The sequence below is a fragment of the Nelusetta ayraudi genome, unplaced genomic scaffold, assembly GCF_046127955.1.
Source record: "Nelusetta ayraudi isolate G7.1 ecotype Tasmania unplaced genomic scaffold, CSIRO-AGI_Nayr_v1 ptg000084l, whole genome shotgun sequence".
NCBI lineage: Eukaryota > Metazoa > Chordata > Actinopteri > Tetraodontiformes > Monacanthidae > Nelusetta > Nelusetta ayraudi.
In genome coordinates, this window is record NW_027466134.1 from 933678 (window position 1) to 951575 (window position 17898).

Here is a 17898-nt window from a genome sequence, read left to right on the forward strand (position 1 = left end):
GTTGCTCTGCATTGTTTGACGTTACCTTCTTTAAAAAAAATAAAGTTGAACATTTTATTGGTACGTCAGGAATTAGATGAAACTTTCGCGTCTTTTTCAAACTCCGGACAGTTGACAAAGGGAACTACAGTCGATGAAGAACGTGGGCGAGTTAACGATGACCAAATCTAAGTGTGCGGCTCCACCGAGTGGCCAACTGGCGCTACTGCAGCACGATTTTTCTGTGTTTACTGTTGCCAGGTGACGGGCCGACTTTAACGCAGGCCAGCTGGTTCCACTTGTCCGAGTCACAGTGCCAGTTGCTTGTTTTTTAATCGATGATGGCGGGAAACGGCAGACTGGATTTGGTGCATCAGGACGCGATTCACGTGGAGACCATCAGCAAAGCGCAGAGATACCAGAAACTTCACACCGAGTTCAGCATCAACCCGCGCCGGAAGTGTAAGCCGGCTAATCGGACTTCTGCTCCGTTTAAAAACTTACTCGAGAGACAAAGGGTGATTGCATGCGAAACGTGGGCATTCGATCAACTATCAGATAAATGTCAAATGTACAATTCATTCTGCAAAAATACTGCAAATGTTTGCTTGAATTAGCATGTTCTGCTAAGTCCTCGCAGAAATAAGTGTCCTCCTGTGATGATCTCCCCAAAATCAAACCTATTTACAGATCATTGATCAGTGAGTGAATATGTATTTACAGAGCTACAGGCTGCTACTTATTATTCCTTTCTCACTGTGTGTGTCCACGTCTTCTGTCGCCTCAGTGCATATCCTGCCGGACAAACCCATGGCAAAGAAGCCGACCGAAGTGATTGAAGAAAACTGTGAGTTCACGGCCGACTGTTCCTTTGATCACGCGCGAAAAGAAAACATCCGCTGCAGGAAGCTGCGACGTCGCAAGAATCTGATTTAAAACGTCACCAGTGGCGCTTTTCTCTGTTGCAGCGGATTTCATCAAAGCCTTCCACAAAGCCCGCGAAGAGCCCACCAAGAAATACGCAATGCCTCAGACGGAGAGTCAGGAGATCGGCTGGCTATCAACTGCAATGGTAAAATAAAAAAAATGTTTTCATAAACTTTTTTTATGTAGTATCCACAAAACGTGAGGTAATCATAAAGCACAGTTTTATTAAAATACAAACTTTGCCCATACATCTCCAGGTTGCATCCAAGCGTGGGGACAGGAGACTCAATTTTGCTCGATTCAGCAGTGATGTGACCATACACACAGAACTTGGCCTGCGTTCATCAAACGGCACTTAGAGAAAAGAGAGTGAATCCAGCAGAGAGTGAGCCTCTGCACTTGTTTTTATTTGTTTATCACAAAAAAAGCCCATTTTATCACTTTAACCTGATGCTTGTTTTTTTTTTTAAACTTGGAAAACTGAGAAATATTTTTGCTGGGAACCTTTGCAAAGGTCTGTGCAAAGCACACACCCCCCCCCCCCCCCCATCACATACTGATCATAATAATGAATGCGAAAGGGCAAAACTAACAGCTGCTCAATATTCTGAAAGGTCACGCGTCACATGGGAGAGAATCAATGTGTCAAGGGCTGGGAAGTGAACGTTGTACAGTAAAAAGGAGACAGAGTCCAACAGATGACAAGAGGTTTGCAGATACTGAAGTATGGTTTCAGAGGTGGCCTGTAAAAATGGCCTTCGTAAGTTAGTTAAACTACGTAAAACACACGGGAGAAAAGGCATTTTCGTCGCATTGGGTGCCATTAAAATTCAAACGGTGGTCTGAGTGGCTCTTTCTGACATCTCACGTCAGCGTGAAGCCATTGGACTGCAGACTCAAACAAAAAAAAAAAGAGTCAAAAGCAGAGTTCAGGTCCTGCAGTACTTGCTGTTGGTGGAATGAGGAGAGACTGAAGGGCCACCGTGAGAACTCCAACCAATGAGCAACATTAAAGTCCAGCTTTAAGCGCCGGCCGTGTCCACGTTTAAGAGCGCGTCTTCATCTTCCTGCGTACGGACTTCCCGGGACGTTTCTGTCAAGGAGGAGAAATAATGTTGACTGCCACAGCCTTTGCAATGTTGTGATGCCTTGAAAAAACAAAGTTCATTAAATAATCACACACACAGTTTGTGAAAGTGACTCACATTTTGATTGCCTCCTTTGCCCTTCTTCCCCCCTTTGGCTCCGCGTCCATGGGCGATCTTGGCTCTGAAGCCGGAGACGTCGTTGTGGCTCTCTTTGGTGTTCCACTTCTTGCCGCTTTTCTTGCCTCCGAAGCCAAACCTTTGGTCCTTGTATTTTCTCTTTGCGTTGGCACTGTCAGAATACATAGAGGAAAATTCTTTAGACTCTTGTTGTTGCAAGCGTCACCAAATCGACGGGTGAAAAAGAAAGAAAGAAAAAAAAAAAACTACTGTGTCCACATTTGTCAAACCAATAAGTCTGCTCAGAAATAAATCTGCATCACATGGTGGAGCTGGATGCATCTATGACATCACACACACAGCCATCATAGCCAATCTCAGTTGTAAATCTAGTGTCGGGTGGTCTTCCAGAGCTTTGATCAACTGGCGCTGATCCCCTCACAATAAGACAAACTAAACAAACTAAAACTACCAGACGCCAATATCCAGTTTTGAATTGACAATAAATCAACTCACCCTTTCTTGTTCACAGCCTTCTTGGGGTCCTGAGAAGAGGCTTTACCCTTCTTTTCTCCTTCCAAGAAATCCAGCTTGTCTGACATTCCTAGGAGGGAAAATCAGATGAACTCAAATTTCAAATACAAAAGAAAATTCTCACTATTTGGGCAAATATTGTACATAAATGCATCTGGGTCAGAGGAACATATGAAACAGCAGCATGATTTTATCAGTGTGTAAACATCAAACTTTTTTGGGAAACATTAAGAAATGTGAAATATTACCTTTCTGATATTTCTTGACAGCGTTCATCATAGCCGTCTTCTCTTTCTGCCTCTTCTGCATGACTTCTATTTGAACCTGAAAAGCAAAAATCATCAATCAAGCATCTATTTTCATCCCATTCTCACTGTCTTATAAGGATGTCACTTTGGTGTAACAAATGGCTTGAAACTATTACAATCTCATTCTCAATACAACCTAGTACAGTCTTGTTACTCAACTTTCTTGAAATTAATTCTATTCAGTAAGAAAACAAAGGGGCAAAAATAAGAAAAACAGACACAAACCTTTTTTCCATACTTTCTTTGTTCCCGCAGCTTCTTGGCCTTTTCTGACCTTTCCATTATCGTCTGCTTGGCCAGCAGCTTTTTCCTGATCTGGACAAAAGAATCATTTTTGTTTGTGAAGATTTCAAAAAGTGATGGGGAAAGTGAAGGGATAAAAAAAAAAAAAAAAGAACAAAGAAAGAACAAAAGAAAAGAAAAAAGAAAACTCACCTTTTGCATGTGCTGATCTGTCTTGGCCATTTCTGCAAAGTAGTCATCAGGCCTCTTGGTGGCGATGCTGTGTTTGTTCAGCAGAGGCAGCGCTGCGAGGACGGTCGCTTGAGCTTGACGGTAGCTGGAAGTCAACAAACAGAAATGGTAACTACTCATATTAAATATGAAACATCTTGTCGTCCAAATCACATCGTCAGTTGATACTTCCCACAAGACAGGGTCTGATACACCTGAAGCGGGTGATTTTATGTGACATGACGGTGACAATAACATCTGCTGTAATCCAACCCACAACACCTTCAATCAGAAAACAACTGAATAGCTTTTTCCCAGGCATCCCAAGCCCCGCTGACTCACAAGAACATCTCCCTCTGGAAGTCATCGTCTACGGTGACATCTCCATTGGCCACATCAGCCTCTTTTCCTTCCACCTTCGACAGCACGTCCTCAGCTGGCGGGTTAGTCATGTCCAACCTCTCCACCCAGGGGAGATCTTTGCGGAAGTCTGCAAGGCACCGCTTCAGACCCTCCTGTAGGATAAAATAACATATTGTTTAACACAACTGTGCATGAAGTATACACTGTTGTTCTGCAGCCCTTTTCTAAGCTGAGATGTTGCTTCGTACTGTGAAAGAAAAATAAATCAATCCACGGGAAAGTCTTCAACTCAACATTTGTTATGAGCTCCAAACTTACCACACTGTTGACCAGCTTTTTTGGTTTGTTCAAGAGGACGTTCATTCCCGGCTTCAACAGCCCCTTTGCAAAGGCTTCTTGGAGCTGAGGAAGGCAAAATAAATCAATGAGCTCAAGTATCCAAAACTGCTTGTTTGTACGGCACAACAACATACGCATTAATATCAATTACACGATACGTAAGTGCACACACTGTCTGAGCACAAATACATTCACAATACAATTCGTATAACTGCATAAAAAGATTTGTATTCCGAATCTGGCTCCTCGGTTTGAAGAGATCACGGTTAGCTGCAGTTAGCTTGAGCTCACCTGCCCGTCCGATAATTCGCTTTCATCTTCAGACTCTGTTCCGAGCTGCTCCTCCTCATCTGAAGACGCCATAGTCCTGCTTTCGATAATCATAAGTTGACAAAATCCTCTAAAAAGGCCCTTGAATGGATACGAAAAGCCTGTGTGAGTGCGTACACTACAGCGATCCTCACATGTATGGAGTACTTCACGTGGAGAGGAAGTGACGTCTTCTGCAAGTCCACCGCGCAAATCCAACCGGTAGGGGAAAGAAAAAATAAACAACAACTATTAAACGTTCCTACTTCGAACATAAGCGAATCTATAGATAGTGGCAACAAAATAGCTTCAAATTCCCTGCCCCCACACCCCCATTTCTTTTTTTCAGTGATTGTAAAGTTACGTTAAGAGATTGTAAATTGATTAAATTCCCCATAATTCACTTCTTTGTTTAAAAACGTATACTGTACCATAGTACAGTGTAGTTTTCTTACAGTTATTCAAAACTATTTTGCACACATCACATTTAGTCATTATTTCCGAATTATACTGTGAATTGGTTGACAAAATAGCTTTAGATTAAATTTGTAAATTTGTGTAAGTGTAGCAATATTCCTCTAGAAGGCGCTGTTGTCCGCGGCATCAAACAAAGCATGAAACCCACCGACTCGAGTTTATCTTCTCAATTGATGCTTTTTTGAGATGTATCAGATGTACAGAACTATAAACCTTTATCGTCTGATCCGCAGAGAGGACAATGATGGTGGCATCTACTTCAAGTTGAAGTGATTGGCTTGAAGGTCACAAAGAAATATGTGCAGTGTTTTTATGTATCGAGACAGAAATGGGTTGAGGCAGAGAGTTGCTTTGCCAATTACCCCAGCAATTTCTGCATCCACCTTTGATTCCAACAACAGTGCTGCATTAACCTTTAAACTGTGTTTGTTTTTCCCCAGTCTTGTTACTCATTTTGATTTATCACACTGTTGCTACCAACAAACAACAACAGCCATCTTGTAAAGGTGTAAGAAGAGCATCAACTTATTTTGATTTAAAATAAAAAAAAATGAAAAAATAAACTGAATCAGTGGTTACAAATTGAAAACAGTAACTTGCAGGACTAGTCATAAGACCATGAGTGCAGTCGGATGATTAATGCTCAATATGTACATGATGTCCACGCATTGAAGAAGTCATCTTATGTAATCAATCAAGAAGCTATTCAGGGCAATTTGTGTACACCAGTTAATCTCCTGCTAATGACAGTTTCATCTTCAGTATTATAATGCAAAAAGACAGGCGCGGCGGTGTAAAACTGTGACTGTGTTCCAAGGGTAAAATATGTAGTTAAGCAAAAAAAAGTGCATGTTCAGGAACCATATTCAACATGATAAGAGTAGAGCGGAAGCCAAGTCACTTCTTTTTCACGTTCAGAACATGAGCAGATAAGAGAGATAAAACAACATGAGGGCGAAGCGCCTGCAGGAACTAATTATGCATACCAGTTACACATTATCGACAGCAAGATTAAATTGTGGGACATTGGAAGGCAGCCTCAGTGGTCTTAACAGCAGTAGCTTTCTACTCAAACAAACTACAGAACCTGTTTGAATGCACGCAAGGTTTCCCCCTTTCCAGTTTGAAAAGTTGGTTGTGAATTTGTTCCCTGGGATGTAGACTTTTTTGGACTGGTTTGGAACAATGACATGACTCCATGAGTTTTTGCTGCTTTTCTACCTCCACAGCTCAAACTGTGAGTAATCTTCAGTGTGATGTGAATTTTCAGCTTTGGACAGGAGCACCTTGACCAAAAAAGTCCAATGACAAGTTGAGTTTTGCGAGAACAGCCCCATTACAGAGACATAGAAGTGCAGCACTTTTCCTGTGGAAATTGCGGTTTCAGGTTACGGTGAACATTTTCTCAGTTTGTTCACGTAATTGTCTCAAGAATTGCATTTGACCGAGGTTGTTACTTCCTGTATTTATTACTCTCCTTGTACCGTATGTGCTCTTCCATCTGCTTTTCATTGTGGGTGTTTGTCCACAGTAAGTAAGCAGAACCCTCCTCTGCATCCAAATTCTCTGTATTTCTGTCCAGTGAAATTCCACAATTCTGTATTGGGTCACCGATGTTTCAGGTCTGAAATTTCTCACTATAGTACTTATAGATACACATTATATTACAGCTTGAGGGCATCCCACCTGGGCTTTATTGTTCCCATTTTGCCTCATATTTATTCAGTCTTTGCAATCTCCAGTTTGTTTGCTCAGCATTTCCCTGGCAGCTTCTTTCACGCCCCCTGAACCAACTTTCTATTTGTTTTCATTTGCATCTTGCAGAACTATCACCTATCTCCCGATGTGATCTGGTGGCACCCATTTTCGACAATCATGCATTTAGGAAACTCTTAGTTTAACCTTGAAAAGAAAAGCGTCACCTGCAATAGTTTATGGTAATGTTTGGACTTATACCGATCAGACAGAGATTTCTCTCTACATAACGTGCAAAGCCATTCCGGAATCAACAAAAAATAATAATGTTTTTGTCTCATACGCAGCAAGATTTTTTTTTTTTTTAGAATTATGGCTTTATGCAAATGTTATTACTTATGGTGCTCAGTGGGCTGGAATAAGGGCTCTCACACAAGATTTGCACAAGTCTGGGGGCTTCTGTGACGATTACCGCTGTGCATTCGAGATGTCATCAGTCTCACTCACTGGCTTATCCTCCAAGCCCTCAAAGCAGAAAGTGACTGATCCTCTGAGAGTGACACTCAATTCTCATGGAAATCAATATACACCATTTGTAATTCTCCAGCCTTAATTTCTCCTTCCTCTTGCATGGCCGGATCCAGAGTCTCAAATGCGAAAAAAAAAAGAAAGAAGAAAAAAAAAGGCACCATCATTTCCATTTCTGTCATTATAAACGTTTGAGACTGACAGTAATGCCATCCTTTGTGCTCTTATCTCACTGTCACTCTTCATCTGTGAGTGAGAGACTGCATCCCGACAGCAGCCTGAAAATAAGTTGGATTCACACGGTCGAGATCTCCTCTTAGATTTATTCCAGGCTGCTCGATTAGGAGAACAAAAAAGGGACAGTGGTGAGTGTCTGGACCCCACTAAGGTGTGTGGTTGGTTTCCTACTTGGCACCAAAGCAAAGTGCAGATATATTCTTTTGGCAATGGGAAAGTCAACAATCCCCCGGAACAATTAGTGGGAAAATGATTGAGGTCATTTACTGTAGCTGCAACCTGTGTTGTATTGATGCTCATTCTCTGGTGGATACAGACTCCGATATCTTCTACTCATTAGGTGTACCCGCCACAGGTGTGAACAAGAAAAGGTGACACAGACGCCGGAGGCAGTACAGAACACCAGGTCAGCTACCTGACTTGATGCCACAATCAAGGCAGCCTCCACTGCGACTCTGGAATTTAAAATTACTGCGAATAATGCAGTGCAGTCATTTGGTTCCCTCTTTTGTATGAGAAGCAACTTTTAACGCACGGTATTGCCTGTTAATCGACCAGACCCTGGGCACTGACTGACCCAGTCATACTCAAACACAAACAATTGCTTAATGGATCCCAGAAAACCAGCTGAAGCACAATGTTAGGATTTCAAATCATTAAAACATTAGCATGAGTACACAGACGTGTTGAGTGCTTGGTTGTCCTGACTATGTAGAATTGACCTCTTGGACTCTCAGAGTCATGAGGAGGTCAAGTAGGTGCCACTAATCCAACTGTCGTTCCTGAATCACCCTCCTGGTGCATCTTTTCTCAGAGTTCCTAAGGTGAACGCCATGACCAGCGACAGTCAGTGAACTATGGTGAAGATGAGCAGAAGAGACAAGAGGGGAAAGTTAATGCCCCATGTCAGACTTTGATGCCCTGCTGTTCAAGATGAAGCCGTTTTGTGGCCCAACCACAAATAACGGCTTGTCGTCAAGGTTAAAGTTTGTCTTCCCCTTATCTTCTTTTCTCAGCATCCTGGCACAGCCAAACTCATTATTGATTGAAAGCTGAAGACTGGTCTGGCACCTTTGAGGGAGCGATTCACTTCAGGAAGCATCGCCAAGCAGACGTATAAAGAAAAAAACACCGCCGCACCAATTCAAAAGACGTTCGACCATCGGGAACGAGGGGTGTGCAACATCCAGTCCACCCGTGTGAGATTCACGGCCGTGACTGGCTGGGATAGTTTTAATGCCATGGCAAACATTTCCCACACTGAGCCCATATGTAACGGTAACATTCTCTCTGCAGAGAATTCCGTGGTCTTTTCAGTGGAGGGTTTTCAGAAAATCTTAATCTAATGTCATTTTAAAGTTTGAAATGGAATGAGTGTGTTCAAGTTTTCAATGATTCAATGACACACCAATAATGATTTTTGGTCAGCGGAGCGTACACTTGAAAAAGAAGTGACTAACATATTTCCATTTCTTTGGCACTTGTGTCTTCCTGCTGGAAAATTCAATGGAGAAGGCTTTTTCTTTTTTTTCAAACGTCAAGGATTAAAAATGAACTGCTGAGGAGATTCCTCAACGTGCTATTAATCATGTCCACTGAAAAGAAACCTATCTGGGAGTTGGACCTTGACAACTTCCCTTCATAGAGGGCCAGAAGAAAGTCAGAGCCTTTGGGAGGAGATTACTGTAAACGTTGCTTTGTGCAGTTGTAGTTCGGCTGTGCTTTTTCTTCTTCCTTCATTCATGACTGACTGTTAATTATTTGGAGCACAGAGGTTTTTCTTAACCTGCTGGCCGTGCACTGAAATACAGAGTTTAACCAGTCAAACGCCAGCAAGCCTAAAAGATATTTCACCCATTTCATTTTATGCTGCATTGCACCAAAACAACCTTATTCACAGTGGACTACAATCCAACTATAACAAGAAGTAATTACATCCTTTTTTTTTTTTTTTTACACTGGTATTCATAATGACAGATGAGAACATTAAATAAGTTTATAGTAGGTGTGTAAAAAAAAAGGTGAATAGCCAGCATTGTCAGCAGTAAGAGGCCCCAATTTCAAGTTTTGTTTAGGGCCCCATGGAGGCTTGAGTCTGCCCTGGCTGCAGTGGATATTTTATTAGTGTCGCTGTTTTCCGCCATCTGAAGTCCATCTGAAATCTTTGATGACACCACACAAACAATATGGAAACATGATATTTTCTGTCTTGTGATTTTTGCTTTTACCCTGGAATGAATGGTTAATGCAGGCCGCCAACTGATGAAATTCTTTCTGGGCATAAAACTCCATAATACTACTGATGCTGTATGTTTCTCTGTGGTTAAATGTTGGAATGCTTTAAACTGTGAATATTAAAAGAGACGCTCTGCTCCAGAGATTTTTTTGCAAGAGGAATTCACCCCTTAGTTCCAAGTGGCACGACGTAGCATCCATCTTTTTTTTTTTTACCATGTTCATGAGGATTGAGGGCCTAAAGTGCAGCAATCTATTCATGTTCAACCCGCTGGAGCTTTAAACTCCACTTCGAGCTATTCCTCATAGCTACTGTACTTCAGCCAGGTGACAGAGTGCTTTGTAATTTCACCTATAGACCATCCACTGCTGAAGTGCCTAATCATTAAGTGCTTTGTGGATTTCTTTCTTTTTTACACAGCCACAGTGACAGAGTAGACCAAGTGGTCTGAACACTGTGGGCATGTAGCCCAATATATAACCCCCAGCGTGCCAGCATCTTTCTGCTTCCAATCTGCTGTGCTGCCAAAAGTTGTATATCAGTAAGCGTTTATTGTCATAAAAAAAAAAAGAAACAAGACAATCATCAAGGTCTTCATTTTCAAATTACATCTTTTTTCCCTTTCTTAAAAACACCATGTTAGAAAACACTTAACATATCCTCTGCCACATTATGAGGAAAGGCAGGAGAGATTATGAAGAAATAAAATCACTTTTGTAGCTCCGGGTGAGATTCTGACAAAAGTTTGCGAATTCTCTCGGTAAATTCTCATCGATGCTTTCGTCCCCTGTCAATGGGTTACCATGGCAGTGCAGCATCAGAATCATTCGAGACATATAAACCTTCACGCATGTGCAAAAACTGCAAAATAGAAGAAGAAATACACTCAAGCGACCTCTACCCTTGCAACCTTGGCTGCTACAGTGTGGATACTGCAGTGTGGGCAGTGCTATCAGAACGGGAACGGCCCATTATTCTGACCTTCCATTAGTCCGACCTCCCATTCGGGGTTAGGGTTAGGGGAGGTCGGACCAATGGGCAATTTGTCGGACTAATGCCATGCTCCAATCAGAAATGGGCAACAGTTCCTCACTGTGAGAATTCAGGTTTTTCTTCATCTTGGCGAAAATTTCCAAGTGAAACAATCCATCGGCGACGCTCCAAAAATTTTTTTCACATTCTGGGACATTTTGAAGAACAGCAATAGTGTAGCAGTGGGTTTCAGTGAATGGCAGACGGGGGTCTCTTGTGCGATCTGAGGTGCTAAAGACATCCTTTCAATCGATTGCTGGGATTCAACCGAAGGCAATAAGCCTCTGAGCTGAACACTGCTTAGGAGCAACAATCAACATGTCCACACAAGATCTCCTTGCCCTCCTAATCAGGAAATCAATAGAATATGTGGTTCGGTAGCAGCCCCCAATAGGTTAAAATACATTTTGCACTTTTGAAGGAAAAACTCTGACTCTGCTGTTTGTCTCGCAGACATAAAGACATGAGGCTTTTTTTAAAACCGAAAGTGGTGAACGTGTCACAATATAATCCTTTGATTGCCTAATACCAAACAGGCGAAGGTGATGCTGAAGATGGATTTTTCATTGGATTTTGTAATAATAAATAATGAGGATAATGTTCAAAGCTAGCTGTTATGTTACACATAACAGCTTGTATTTAGCGATAATGTTACGCACGGTTTGCTTTCAGCAATTATCCTAGCCGTTGATGCTTTACATTGTTGCTGTGTGTACTCAGAGACAAACATCATGCTTCATAAAGCAGCATTACTGGCTTTCACAGGGGTCTTTTCACCCTCCCGCTAATCACACAGCCACGTGTTCAGTTCCCCACCTGAGCCATTTAATGTGTCAGAAATTCTCTGTGATTATATTTACTCATTCTCGTTGCAGAGGCCTGGGGACAGCCTGCATGGAGTTATCTTTGGGTATTCCAGATTCCTCCAACAGTCCAAAGACATGAAGTGGGAACGCTAAACTGGCTGTAGATTTGAGTTGAAGTGCAAATAGTTTTTTGTCTTTTTCTATGTGGCCCTACGTACCTCCCGAGCGAAGGAGAAGCGGGTGTGAATGAATGAGTGAATTCCAGTTGTACAAGGTAGACATGGTAACTTTGAGATGTATGGCTTTAAAAAAAAAAAAAAAAGTACCTACAACCTTACTGAAAAGCTGATAAACAGCAAAAATCGTGAAAGATTGCACTTTACATAGAATTTCAAATATAAATAAAATGGAACAAATTAAAGCTCTGGCACTGTGCAATTTCCACATTGTAGTAAAAGCAAATCAGCAGCCTGCATTCCCTGTATTCACTGCATTGGAAAGGAGACTCGCTGGAGTGAATAAATGGCATTACATCAATGAACGGTGAGAAGGGCTATTATGTTACAATTACATATAGAATAACGTATTGGTGCACGGCAGATGATGGAGTGATTACTCTTTAAGGACTTGCGTTGCAGCATTGTTTACCCATTCCTTTTATTTGCTTTAGAAAACGACAAAAACAGCGAGCGTGACATGAAGAGAAAAAACATTGCTGATATGAGTTCTTTTGATAAAGACAGCAAGAACATAAAGAAAACACTGCACGCGCACATACACTCTCTTGCGCGCACACACACACACACACACACACACACACACACAGAACTCCACAACACAGCAGTCAGACGGGCCGACTGGCCTCACAGCGGCGTTCCGAGCAATGACTCAGAATGAAGTAGCATTTGAAACATTCCACGGTTTAGTAGGCAAACAGCATTTCTGGAGCTTATAGGACCCGAGGATGAGGGCTGCGCACATGGCTCAGTGAAAAAAAAAAAGCGTTCTCCTGAGTTAGTCCAGAACTGTACAACAGAGTCGGCGGACTTGAAGATTTGCGTCAAATCAGTCGGCATGTCTTTTTGAAATGATTGTTCAAAATCAACTAAAACATAGCGGTGGGCGTTTTGATCCATGTATCGATACCAATGTCGGTTTCGGCATTGATTGAAATTAGAGTAATGACATTGATGCATTCGATTTGTATCTAGATACTGCATTTGTATATACTGATTACCATGTTTAAACTGTTTCAGGAAAGCCCATTAAGTTGGAAAAAAAAACATATTTTTACCTTGTCACATGAAATGAGATGAAATGACAGTAATTCAAAACAGAAAAAATAATGGAGCTCAAAAACAGCTCTTGGTGCAGGTTTTTGCTCGAAAGATACAAAAGGGTATTGAACGGTCTAAACTAACATTTTTTATTTACCCTAAAAATCGGGTCGATCGATACCAAATCTCTCAGTTTCGCACACCGCTACTGAAAGGACTGCAAGAGATTTTATTCATCTTAGAATGTCCGCAAGGGCCTTTTGAGCCTCTGACAAGTGAAACCATATGCAACTGACACGTTTGCATGATAATCGAGAAATTGAATTAAAGCGAGGAAGTGATTTGCCGGAAAGTCAAATGGAACATTTTTGGGCCGAGACTCTCGCTCCGTTCGTCTGTGCGTGCAGCTTTTGGGAACGGAGTTAAAGAGCTCTCGTGGTGGATTCCAATCAAACGTTCAGAGGCGCCTTTCCCTCCCTGGCTCTCCTCTGCTCTCCTCCTCCCTTGTTCCACCATCTCCGCGTCCTTCCTCTGACACTGATTAAAAGCGAAGAGACAAATTAATCGGGGGGGTCGGTGGGGGGGGGACGCTAGGTTGCCAGCTTTCTCTGATGGACGACATCCACGGAATATTTAAAGGAAATGTGATGTCAACTTCCATCAGCGCGACCGGGGCGCTGCGTGTGCGCGTGCGTGTGCACGTGCGTGTGCGCGTGCGTGTGCACGTGCGTGTGCGCGTGCGCACGTCCAACCGTGGGCAGGGGCAGCGCAGGGCCCATGCATAATCACCTTATCATATCCCTGTGAATGGAATAGTGAATTGATGGCCGGATGAGAAGAGACGACACGGGGAGCGGTCTGGCATGTAGAGCAGCTCTCCCTCCGAGGGGAGGAAAGGGAGGTGAGGAGAGGGAGGGCGGGAGGGACAGCGGGACGGAGACGAGGGGAAGTAGGAGGGGTCGGGCCGTGCGCGGCACGGGCCGAAGGCGGGCTGCAGAAAACGGAGGCGGGCGCAGGGAAAAAAGAAATATTGGGGGCATTCAAGAGAAGAAGGGATGCAAAGAGAGGGCATCGCTTCAGCTGCTTTTTTGGGGTTTTTGTCATTTATCATCTCATTAGCAGGCACCTGGCGGAATGTCACTGGAATGCGTTTCACAGTAGCAAATTCATTCAACATTTTGTAAAAAAACAGATCTTGTTACAATATACAAGGCCGGCTGAAAACTTAATAAAAACTTAAATAAAAAATAAAAAAATAAAAATAATAATAAATAATAAATAAAAAATAAAAAATAAAAACTTAAATATAAATATTTAAGTTTTTCAAGATGGACGTCCAAGAGTTTAGACTAAACAACTCAGTGGGTCTGCAGGGTTAGCAGCTCGCTGCCCGCCATGTTGCCTACGAGCGCTAGTTTGTGGCTGATTGCGGGAGGAGTCTGCTCCTGTGTCAAATTATCTTGAAAACGGCCCCTAATCAAAACCTCACTTTTCTATTTTTCTCAGTTTATATCCACTCTTGCCATCTCGCGTGCCTTTCGGATGCGAAGGACCATTCCAGGGAAACAATTTCCCCCAAGACAAGTTGCTTTGCACAGACTGTTTGTGGGAAACATTGCTTTGATATTTTTCTGCCCGGTCCACCGTTTCAACCAGCTTTATAGTTTTTGCTCTTCATTTTTCGTCGCAGCACGACCAAGTGGAGCGGAGAACCTCCATTCTATCCCCTCTTCCCACATTTAACTCAATTTTCTCTCTCTCTGTTGGCTGGCAGCTGCAGTCTCCACTGTTACTGGAAAATGAGTTCAAGATGAGAGCAAGATATCATTTTCATCTTTACGGGTTGAAATGATCAGGGCATATTAATGAGGAGAGCAGTAAAACACCCAACAGCTTCAGGTTGGTCAACGTCAGTAGCATCTTGTCCTTCGTCCTCAGGCATAATGAAATGAATAAAATGATTTAAAAAAAAAAAAATAATAAATGACAGACTATCCTGTAAATTCGAGGGAAAACTAAAGAAAACGTACAACTTGGTCTTGAACGGTCCACCTAGCATTACGCTACATGCTAAAGAACTTCTAGACAAGGGTTGCCTTGAAAGGAGCAAGATAGAGGAGGAGCCCTGATAAGAGGACCTCCTTTAATCCCTTTTCTCCATTTAATTAATAGAAGTTAATAATAATTTTTAAAAAGATCAAATCAGGACCTAATCGCTGCTGAGCCTTTCGCCATTTTTAAACTAAACTTGAGCTCCTAAAATAAAAAAGGTAACTTTCAATAGAAGAAAAAAGAAATGATACCATAAATTTAAAAAAAAAAAAAAGTTGAATAAAGCTGGACGATATTTTCATTACAATCAATTTGCTCTGTGGTTTTTGCTGAATATATGTCCGAATATATGACAGGTGAAAATAATAATGATAAAAATAACGGTTCTAATTTGAAACGCTTAACATCTGAGAGATCGCTGACTTCCCACGGAGGAGTTCGCCAACAGGCGTGCAAGTGCAGGTAAAGCGTGCAAAGCTTGTTTGCCGTGGCGAACACGCCGCTGACTTCCAGAGCTGTGTGTGTCGGCACACGCTTTCGGGGAAAAAGTGGAGCATGAAAAGAAGTAACGGGTGGACTTTTCTCTTTCCCGAGGAGTTCGCTGACAGGCTGTAAAATAGTGATGAAGTGAATTTCGTATAATATGGGACTTTTAAAAAATGTTTCACAAAGCACATGGGTAAATTCAAAAGAAGACACGCGCACACGCACACAAGCACACACACACGCACACTCACAGAGAGAGAGAGAGAGAGAGAGAGAGTCAGCAATACCCTGAGAGGCACGGCAGTAGATCATAATTAGAGCCAATCAAAAAGAAGTGTACAGCCTGTTACTTCCTGCCAGCCAGCCAGTTAGTCCATCTGGCCGCACTCGGGCCTTCTGCGCTCGGCTAACTCTCTCAGTGCTCTCAGTGACGCCCCGTCATGATGTGCGAGACTCCAACACCGATCGTGGCGACGCGACGGCTTCACTGCCCTTTCAGCTTTGCGTTGTCTCCCCGTGACGCCTGTATACGGGCTGATAGATGCAACTTGTGGTACTTCTGCAGGCCCGTCCCTGTGAGCACACACACCTCGGCCTCCCTCCCTTTGTTTTCATTCTCTCCTCGTCTCTCTCTCTCTCTCTCTCTCTCCCTCTGCCACGCCGTCCTTGCCCACTCTTCTCTATCCAATCTCTCCTCCCTTCAGCGTGTTCCTCCCCAAAATAATTGCCTTACTCACTGAGTCATTGTCCACTCATTTATCTCCCCTCTGCCTATCTTTCCTCTGTTAATCAGGTTATAACATCCCACTGGACCACCCAAGCACTTCTCATTCCCTGTTTGCTCAAATGCAGCAACATAAATGTTAGAAAAATAGGTTATTCTTTAGTCAGGTGAATAATGTGTTTTATCACTGTCGTGGCATATGCAGGATTGTGTGGTTTGTTTCTGTTATTGGTCAAAAACTCAGACAACATTGTTTGATGATGACTGTTGCTCGCTGTGATCTCTGACAAACAGAAATGTTACAAAGAAGCATTGAAATTGCCACCTTTTATCTACGAACGCGAAAGAAAGTCCTGATGTTCCACCTCGCAGCTGTACGTCTGCCTGAGTTGCCTGAACGATGATAACTGTCTTGCTTTACTGCTTTCCTGCGTTTCATTTTGCTCCGCTGCAGGTGAAATTCATGCTTTGTCATAGAAACAAATCGCATGCAGTATAGATGAGCTCTTCAGTGACCTTTTCCTGCTTCGGCTGATCACCTGATTGCGATGTATTTTTACCTCATGATTATGTTCAGCTAAAAAAACAAAAAACACAAGTCGAGTTTGTTGTATGTACAATGTGCTTGTATTAAGTCTGTTTTCCTGATTTTCATCAGGAAGGAAGGGAAAAAAAAAAAGGTTGACACATATCGGCCTCATTAAAAGTTCACCACAGTCAGTTACCCAAGATCCCAAACTGAATGTGTAAAAAAAAAAAAGAAGAAAAAAAAGACTAACTGTCAATACAATTTCCATTCTGAGTTGTTTTTGTGTGTGTGTTGAGTGAGCTCTTGTGTACAGAATGTGTTCATTTTTAAGTCAGAAGCAGCTAAAATGACAAGATTCACTCATGGCTGAAGGTGTGAATGAATATTAATCTGCCCGCAAAATCCATGTTTCTAATTATCAGTTCTAGGTAAATGACAGGCTGCCTTCCCAGCTGTGGTGCTAATGAAGATCTCTCACCATGGATACCACCGGTGCTGCTTACATCAACCACAAAAATAGAACAACTATCAAAGGAAACCTGTCAAAGGAAAGGTTCGCACCTCCTTCTTTAATAAAGAAGTAGAAGTGAAACCAGGTAGTTTTAATCTCAGAAATGTGGACGGAGCGCATGGAGACCCCCCCCCAGGGTCTTTGGTTTTGCACTGAAATCATTCATGAGGCATTTTGTGTATGAGTCACAGCTCTGACCGTCAGCATCCTGGAGAAGGGCAGTGAGAATCAGACACTGAGAACTGAGAGGAGGAAAGATGTGCAGCAAAATATCAGACTGTCTCCTGGGAGAAGCATCCAAGATGTGGAAAAGGTACCGAGGCACCATTGAATGACTATAGGGACAATATCAATATGCTCTAATTACTAAAACTAACTTTTTTGAGAATTAATCAGACACCCTTGACCCAAATATTATCTCCTCAAGATAACTGTTTTTATGTCTTTGACCTTTTTCCTTAATCATAGCAACCTCTGAAGCTTTGAAGTGTTTGAAAATACATGAATTCACCCCTCCCTCGTTGGAAAAATCCTGTTAGGTTCTCAAAAACTATGCTTTAACAGAGCGGCCCCTGCTGAAGATGGGATGGCTTAATAAGATGCAAGCCATCCACTTTTCCTTTAAAGAAAATGAGCAGAAAGAAAAATCCCACAGGTTCATCAATCATATTTGCAGAATCATTTCTAAATTCTCCATAAAGTCTTCCCCCCCGTTTGTGCTCAATGAGCCACGGTATCATACATCACAGCAGGCAAGGTGACTGAGCTGCAGTCTGGGTCGTGAATGATCACACTGAATCAGCATAAACACAGTCACACACAGACAAAAGGTGGGAAGACTGTGTACACAACGCACCACGTTTCAGGTGCACCCTTGAAAGGCAAAATGAA

The 17898-nt window shown here is 42.4% G+C and overlaps 2 protein-coding genes across 2 annotated transcripts; one reads left to right on the forward strand and one right to left on the reverse strand.

Moving 5' to 3' along the window:
- The first annotated feature begins 250 nt into the window (after positions 1-250).
- Positions 251-2093, forward strand: cfap144 (cilia and flagella associated protein 144). Its single transcript, XM_076045306.1, has 4 exons — positions 251-441; positions 767-826; positions 948-1051; positions 1164-2093. Exons 1-4 carry the CDS (start codon positions 318-320, stop codon positions 1263-1265), a joined length of 390 nt encoding a protein of 129 aa, XP_075901421.1. The 5' UTR covers positions 251-317; the 3' UTR covers positions 1266-2093.
- ebna1bp2 (EBNA1 binding protein 2) lies at positions 1452-4611 on the reverse strand. The gene is made up of 9 exons (XM_076045303.1): positions 4400-4611; positions 4088-4171; positions 3749-3921; positions 3389-3512; positions 3179-3268; positions 2894-2969; positions 2628-2715; positions 2112-2283; positions 1452-1999 (listed from the first exon to the last, which is right to left on the reverse strand). The coding sequence occupies exons 1-9, from the start codon at positions 4490-4492 to the stop codon at positions 1952-1954; spliced, it is 948 nt and encodes a 315-aa protein (XP_075901418.1). The 5' UTR covers positions 4493-4611; the 3' UTR covers positions 1452-1951.
- Between the last annotated feature and the right edge of the window lie 13287 nt (positions 4612-17898).